Source organism: Oryctolagus cuniculus, chromosome 1, assembly GCF_051225735.1.
Source record: "Oryctolagus cuniculus isolate XC-2025 breed Fujian yellow rabbit chromosome 1, ASM5122573v1, whole genome shotgun sequence".
NCBI lineage: Eukaryota > Metazoa > Chordata > Mammalia > Lagomorpha > Leporidae > Oryctolagus > Oryctolagus cuniculus.
In genome coordinates, this window is record NC_142867.1 from 13,097,236 (window position 1) to 13,105,504 (window position 8,269).

Consider the following 8,269-nt stretch of genomic DNA (forward strand, 5'->3'; position numbering starts at 1 on the left):
TATTACATACAGATGTGAGTATTTAAAAAACATAAGCAGTTACTAGACAATGTGTACCCAAACATAAGCAGTTACTAGGACATTAACCAACTGTAGTGTGGCTTTGTGTGTTCACTTTCCTTTTGACCTTCTGAACGGTTTGAATCTCTTCATGTTGATCCCAAGATCAATCAGTTAATTGGATCTATCCACTCTTGAGACATTGCTTCATTTACTCTTCTTGTTAAAGACAAATTATATATGTTTGATGGAAGAAAGTAACTCGCTTTACAGAGAATAAGTACTTTCTCTACATTGTTCCAGAAGAGATATTTGAATGCATTACAGTTGTGCAAATATTTATTGCATGCATGTATCATTTGGTTCAGCCTTGGGTGTGAGCCATTGTTACATGAATGAGCACAATGGATCACATCTCTCTGTATCTGTGTCCTTGCACAATCTCCTTCCACATGAAGTCTTTCCTTGCCCTTGAGGCTTGGTTTGCCCAGTGAAGCATCAGCAAATGCAATGCAAACAGTGACCTAATAAGCATTTGCTATTAGGGCTTTGAGTCTTAGAATCCTGAGAATATTCTAGAAGAATCCAGGATACACAGAGAGAATATCAGACAACCTAGCTGTTCCAGCCATCCATGAGACTCAAAAGAAGTGAGTGAAATTATCTTGGGCCCATCCAGCTCCATCTGAACTGCCAGCAGACTGAAGCCACAAGAGGGATGCAAGTGAGGCCAGCTATGAACTTCCAATCAACCAAGAGAAACGTGACAAATGATGAATCATCAGTGTTTTTTATACAAATAAGTTTGAATTTGTTTTTGTTTGTTTGTTTTTTGACAGGCAGAGTGGACAGTGAGAGAGAGAGACAGAGAGAAAGTCTTCCTTTTGCCATTGGTTCACCCTCCAATGGCTGCCACGGCCGGCGCCCTGCGGCCGGCGCACCACGCTGATCTGAAGGCAGGAGCCAGGTGCTTCTCCTGGTCTCCCATGTGGTGCAGGGCCCAAGCACTTGGGCCATCCTCCACTGCACTCCCTGGCCACAGCAGAGAGCTGGCCTGGAAGAGGGGCAACCGGGACAGAATCTGGCGCCCCGACCGGGACTCGAACCCCGTGTGCCGGCGCCGCAAGGCGGAGGATTAGCCTAGTGAGCCGCGGCGCCGGCCTGAACTTGTTTTTACCGCAGCAAAAGGTAATCTATATAATAGCTGCTGAAGAAATATTTTAAAAATATTATTCCTGCGTGAAAGAAAGCTTTAATGGATAGTGTCATAATAGGAACAGTGAGACACTCACTATTCCAGAAAAAATACGGATGCCATGGGGGTGTAGAAGAAGGAATTCCAAATTCATAACAGGGAGACTTCCAGAATAGGCGAGAGAACTATGCTGTACTTTATAAATTGTGTGCAAATATTTCCCTCTTCATTTTAAATCACCTACCTCCTTTGCCTTTGCAAATGTGTGAGGAGCAATAATGAATTGTCCCAGGAACCATTTGAAATACTTACTTCATCTTCCTTCTACTGCTTCCCAAATGATAGTCTTGTTGCCTTGCAAGTGTTAGATATTCAACAAACAACACATTATCTGCTGAACAAAAGAGAAACATTTTCTGTGATTCTTACATGGTGATTTAATTCAGGCTTTACTATTAAAGAGAAATAAATTTAAACCATTTAGCTCATGGAATATAAAATTTTATTTAAGAGATATAAAATTTTATTATATTAAATTGAGGAGAAAGATGAAAAGCAAGAATTGGGGAATTGGTCTTAAATTAATAGTGAGGGGTAAAGACAGAAAACAGATAATGGAGTTAAGGTAACTTGAGGGATTCGTATGAAATATCTTCTCCATAGATTTTTCCAGTTATGTAATAACTTTTCTCAATTACTATGTGTTTTCCACCCCCCTTCCTCCAACATCTCCTCTAAATATTTTCATTTTCTTTTGTTCATCAGTGAATTAGAAAAAGTATATTATAATGCACATCTTACATTGTTTCTATCTTCTTATTAAGGTATCTTACCCTTTTTTAAAAATGTATCAAACCAAATTAACTTCAATGAAAGATTTTCCTCAGATATCAAAAATTATCTTATAGTTCCAAGACCTCCAGGACACAAGAATCCTGAGAACATATATGGCATATATGTATCACAGAAGTACCACAGCCACTAATACTTCCAAAGAATCTTTTGTTTAATTTCTTGAAACATAAAACCGATGGGATCTTTCTGTCTATTGAATGTATTCTAAGCATTATAACTTATGATCTTGATCTTACTATGGAAATACAGAATGGATCTTGTTGTGCTCTCATTAAATACCTTGACAGATGGTATTTAGGCAGCATAATTTTCTTTTTTTAGCTAGCTAAAATAATTCTCTTCTTTGGGTGTTAAAATCACATTAACAATGCTGTAGACAGATCACTCTTCTTTCACTGATTCTCTGCCTTGGCTGTTGCTTCCTTAAGCTTAAAAATATCTGTTTCTACAAGAACAGCTAGAATTACCTCATTTGGTAGATTAGGAAACTGATTATATAATATATAGGAACAGAGCCTGGAACCTTGTGACTTAATTTCTATCACTTGATACAGTGGCTTTCAAAAGGTTGATGATCTTCTTAGTATCATAATACTTACAAAATTTTAGTGTTATCTTTTCTATAACTTAGCAAACTGAGCAAAAATAAAATTGTTATTTTTTCCAAATTAATGAAAAATGAAATGCGAAAAGGTTATGTTTGATTTATTTTGATGGATTCATTATAAACATTTTCTGAAGACATAAATATAAGGGCATCAAAATTAACTCAAAGTGGAAAAATGAGAGAGCATTTACCCATTATCAAATTGTATATAATTTATTAATAAAAATATAATTATAAATAATTTAAAATATATGGTATAGGACTGGACAGATGGCATATGGACTGACAGATTAAAAATTGAGCAGAATAGCAAATACACAAGCAACTTTATCATAAAGGTGACTTTAACCAATGGAGAAATCATTAATTGTTTTGGAATAAGTGACAATAAGTCTGGAAAAAACAAAGCCAAAATAATGTCAAATATATACCTCATACAAAGCATTAAAATGTTCCAAAAACTTTAAATTGAAATACAAAAATACAAAAGAACAAAAAAAAATCATGGGAATCGTATTGGATTTTCTCCATATAACGCAAGGCTTAAAACCATAAATAGCACACAAAACTGATGATACAAAAGTGAAAAAAATCCAGATACCAATGCACATCACAAACAATACAGATAATAAACCCAAAAAAAGAAGAGTCATGGGGCCAGCATTGTGGTATAATGGGTTAAGCTGCTGCCTTTGATGCTGGCATCCCATGTGGGTGCTGGTTTGAGTCCCAGCTGGTCCACTGCTGATCCAGCTCCCTGCTAATGAGCCTGGGAAAACAACGGAAGATGGCCCAAATCCTTGGGTCCCTGAATCCATGTGGGAGACCTGGATAAAGCTGCTGGCTCCTGTCTTTGGCCTGGCCCAGCCCTGGGCGTTGCAGCCAGTTGGGGAGTGAGTCAGCAGGTGGAAGACTCATATTCATTCTCTCTCTCTCTCTCTCTCTCTCTCTCTCTCTTTCTCCTCCTTGGTCTCTGTAACTCTTTCAAATAAATAAATAAAATAAATCTAAAAAAAAAGTCACGAATGGCACCATTATATAAATAGCCTCTAGAAATCAATAATGAATAATCTAGTTAAAAAATGAAGAATAAATATATACACCAGTCTGCACACACATATATACATATATGAGAAGATCAATAAAGAAAAAAACAAAACAATGTGATAGATTTAGATTTTTTTTACCTGTATGATAGTCAAAGAATGACACAAAATAATTATGAGTGATGTTGATAATTATATGGTAAGGAATATTGTATTAAATCTTATAGGTATAAATTGGTACCAATGTTTAGGCATCAATTTGACAACATGTGTATGTGTGTGTGTGTGTGTGTGTGTGTTTCTGAAGAAAATAATTGCAAGAATATAACTCAATTATTACGTGTAATTGAGAAGTGAAATTTCCAATGGCTTTTAAAAATAATTGCTACAATTTTTATAATGTTGAGGATACTTTGTGGGTGTTTTCTGTCCAAATCCATGAAGCAATATTCAAAATAAGGAAGTTTCGTAATATTAAAAGTCAATTATTAACCCAAGGATCTTTCTACAGATTTAAGAACTTTCAAGATAATGACTGAAGGAAAGAACAATGCAACAGTCACCAAATTCATCCTTTTGGGATTTTCAGATTTTCCTAAGCTCAAGATTATTTTGTTTGTGGTATTCTTGGGGACTTACCTCTCGACAGTGACCTGGAACCTGGGCCTCTTCATTCTGATTCGGATGGACACAAACCTGCATACACCCATGTACTTCTTCCTTAGCAACTTATCCTTCTTAGATTTCTGCTATGTCTCCTCTGTAACCCCTAGGATGCTCGCTGACTTCTTTCAGAAGTGCAAGTCCATCTCTTTTATGGGGTGCACCATGCAGTACTTTGTCTTCTCTAGCCTGGGCCTGACAGAGTGCTGTCTTCTGGCAGCCATGGCTTATGACCGGTATGCTGCCATTTGTAACCCACTGCTCTACACATCCATCATGTCACCCACCCTCTGTGTGCAGATGATAGTTGGGGTCTATATAACTGGTTGCTTTGGCTCATTGATCCAACTGTGTGCTCTACTCCAAATCAATTTCTGTGGCCCAAACATAATCAACCACTTCTTCTGTGACCTGCCTCAATTATTAGTCCTGGCCTGCTCTGACACCTTTTTGCTACAAGTCATGAAGTTTGTGATGGCAGTGATTTTTGGCGTGGCATCTGTCTTAATCATCATGGTATCCTATGGCTATATTGGTGCTGCCATCTTGAAGGTTAGCTCTGTTGGAGGAAGGTCCAAGGCCTTCAACACCTGTGCTTCTCACCTGACAGCAGTGACTCTCTTTTTTGGGTCCGGACTCTTTATCTATATGCATCCCAGCTCTGATAACTCCCTGGGCTATGACAGGATGGCATCAGTCTTCTATACAGTGGTGATTCCTATGTTGAATCCTTTGATTTACAGTCTGAGGAATAAAGAAATCAAAGATGCCCTAAGGAGGTGTAAGAAGAGAGTACTCTCCCACTGCCATGCTAAATAAAGGTCCGGTCTACTAGTGGACCTGCTGACCGTGCAAGGGAAAGGCAACATTATTCAACCTCACTGACGCTCTGGCAGGATTGCAAGTGAGTCAGCCCACCCAAATGCAGAACTGGCTCCATACCATGCAAATTCTGTGACTTTAGTTTTGACAGTGGGCTTTCCTCTCCTACACAAGCAATTCCCTCACAATGCAGTTACTCTACTGATCTTCATGGAGTGGCATCCTCCAGTTTTTCAGTGTTGGCCCCTTATATGTTATTTAAGAATTTCTGACTGCAGGTCAAGAGCTGTGGTTTTTCTGACTTAAGATATCACAGGCAGGCAGGATAATGACAACTTTGTGCCACATGTCAAACCCTGAGGGTGCCCAGGTAAATTCTAAGTGATTGTGATGAGGATAGGGAAAGAAGCATAACTTGAGGTTTTGACCTAACTTCTTGGCCAAAAAATACACTATAGGTAGTTTGGTCTAGAATTTATTTTCTAAAATTTTATTTTTAGAACTAAACATCATATAATTTGTAAGTGAATGAACATGGTATTATGTTTCTGGAAAGCTAAAATACAAAGGAAAAGTGGTGATTTGGATTCTAAAATATATTGAAAATACTACATTTCTGTTATGATGGAAGACTGTATACATAAATGTACCCACTGCTGCAAAAAAACTAAAGATGTTAGAGGAAATTTTTTTAAGAAATATTTTACAATACATTTCTGACCAGGCAGGTAAATAAAGGAAATTTCCAAGTATCCAAATATGAAGTACTATCAGGAATTCTGAGAAGAAAGGCAGTTTTTCACAATTGGAGAAATTTAGTAAACTCTGCTAATATTGGACTTGAATTTGGACAAGCCTGATAGAGGACCTATATATACGTATTCCAATATGGAAGAAACAAAGAAACAAAATCCTGATTCACACACAAAAAGGATCTTGAGTATCAGACTTCATTCAGGTACAGGGAAAAGCAAACTGAGAATTTGTGACCACAGGCTCTAATGGAGGTTTGTGGTCTGAATTATACCACCCATGTAGTTCAGGGATCTTTAGATGATAATTGATTGTAAAATAGTCCCAGATTGTGGGGCCGGCTTTCTGGCGCAACAGGTTAACGCCCTGGCCTGAAGCGCCGGCATCCCATATGGGTGCTGGTTTGAGACCCAGATGCTCCACTTCTGATCCAGCTCTCTGCTATGGCCTGGGAAAGCAGTAGAGGATGGCCCAAGTCCTTGGGCCCCTGCACCCACGTGGGAGACCTGGAAGAAGCTCCTGAATCTTGCCTTCGGATGGGCACAGCTCTGGCCATTGCGGCCAATTGAGGAGTGAACCAGTGGATGCTTGAAGATCTCTCTCTCTCTCTCTCTAACTCTGACTTTCAAATAAATAAATAAATAAATAAATAAATAAATCTTTAAAAAAAGTAGTCCCAGACTGTGAGTGCCCTCAAACACCAGTCAGAAGCAGATGCAAATCCTCTCAATATTCTTAAGAGACAATCTTAACCCCATACCCAAATAATTCTCCCAAATAATCTCCAGAGAAAATGAGCCTGCAGACATCCTAAAATACATGAGGAAACAAGACTGTGTGGGAACAAACCAAGATGGCATGGCAATCTCAAGCTCACAAAGACTTCAGAAGCCTATGGTCATACCACCCTGATGATATGGCCTGACCGTGTCTGATCTTGAGGCTAAGCAGGGTGGGGCCTGGTTAGTACTTGGATGTGAGATTGCCTGGGAATATCAGGTGCTATAGGCTTTAAAAAAGAAGAGAACAGGTTAGATTTAGAGTAAGAAAAACAAAAAATAATTTTTTTTAAAAAAGATAAGAACAGAAAAATATTAAATTACCAAAATAAGAAACTTACTGATAGGTTAAAAATATTCTACATATTGACTATTGTGAATAGAAATGCAATAAACATGGGAGTACAGATATCTTGTCTGCATACTGATTTCATATTTTTTTTTTTTTGGCTAAGAATCCAGTAGGATTTCTGAATCATGGTAGTCTTATTTTTAATTTTTGAAAAAGATAGCATTTAAAAATAATTACTTATTTATTTGAAAGGCAGAGTTACAGAGATGCAGAGGCAGAGAGAGAGAAAGAGAGAAAGAGAATTCTTCCATCCATCCGCTAGTTTACTCCCCAGATGGCTGCAATGGCTGGAGCTGTGCCGATCCAAAGCCAGGAGCCAGAAGCTTCTTCTTCATCTCCCACATGGGTACAGGAGCACAAGGACTTGGGCCATCTTCTACTGCTTTCCCAAGTCATAGGAGAGACCTGGATTGGAAGTGGAGCAGCTGGGACTCAAACTGGTGCCCATATAGATGCCAACACTGCAGGCGGCAACTTTACTTGCTATGCCACAGTGCCGGCTCCAAACCTCCATAGCATTTTGCATAATGGCTATTCAAATTTACATTTTCACCAACAGTCTATCCTCATTTCTTCACATATGTGCCAGATTTTTTTTTTTGTCTTTTTGATAGTAGCCTTTCTGATTGGGGTAGGTGGACATCCATTGTGATTTGGCTTAGCAGGGTGACTGTATTAACAGTATTGTAACATGTATTTCAAGATAACTGGAAGAGAGAATTCTAAATGTTATTGCCATAAAGAAATGGTGAGCATTTGAGGTGACGGATATTCTAAACATTGTGATTTGATCATTACACACTGTATACATGGATTGAAATGTCACACTTTACTGAATATGTATGTACAGTTACTATGTGTCAATTAAAAACAAGAGTAGTGGATTACGCCACTACTTATAACACCAGCATCCCACATGAGCACCAGTTAGAGTTCTGGATGCTCTAATTCCAATCCAGCTCTCTACTAATGCACCTGGGAAGGCAGCTGAAGCACCCCTGCCACCCATGTGAGGGACTCTGGTGGAGTTCTCGGCTCCTGATCTAGGGCTGTCCCAGCCCTGGCCATTGCAGGCAGGGGAGTGAGCGAGCAGATGGAAGATTGATCACCTGCTCTCTGTCTGTCTGTCTCTCTGTAATTCTGCCTTTCGAATAAATAAATACATCTTAAAAACTGTAAAACAAAAAGAGGAAGAAG

The 8,269-nt window shown here is 38.6% G+C and overlaps 1 protein-coding gene across 1 annotated transcript; it reads left to right on the forward strand.

The window, feature by feature from the left end:
• The first annotated feature begins 4,234 nt into the window (after nucleotides 1-4,234).
• Nucleotides 4,235-5,185, forward strand: LOC100346601 (olfactory receptor 5AN6-like). The gene has a single exon (XM_002708997.1). The coding sequence runs from the start codon at nucleotides 4,235-4,237 to the stop codon at nucleotides 5,183-5,185; it is 951 nt and encodes a 316-aa protein (XP_002709043.1).
• Nucleotides 5,186-8,269: the final 3,084 nt, after the last annotated feature.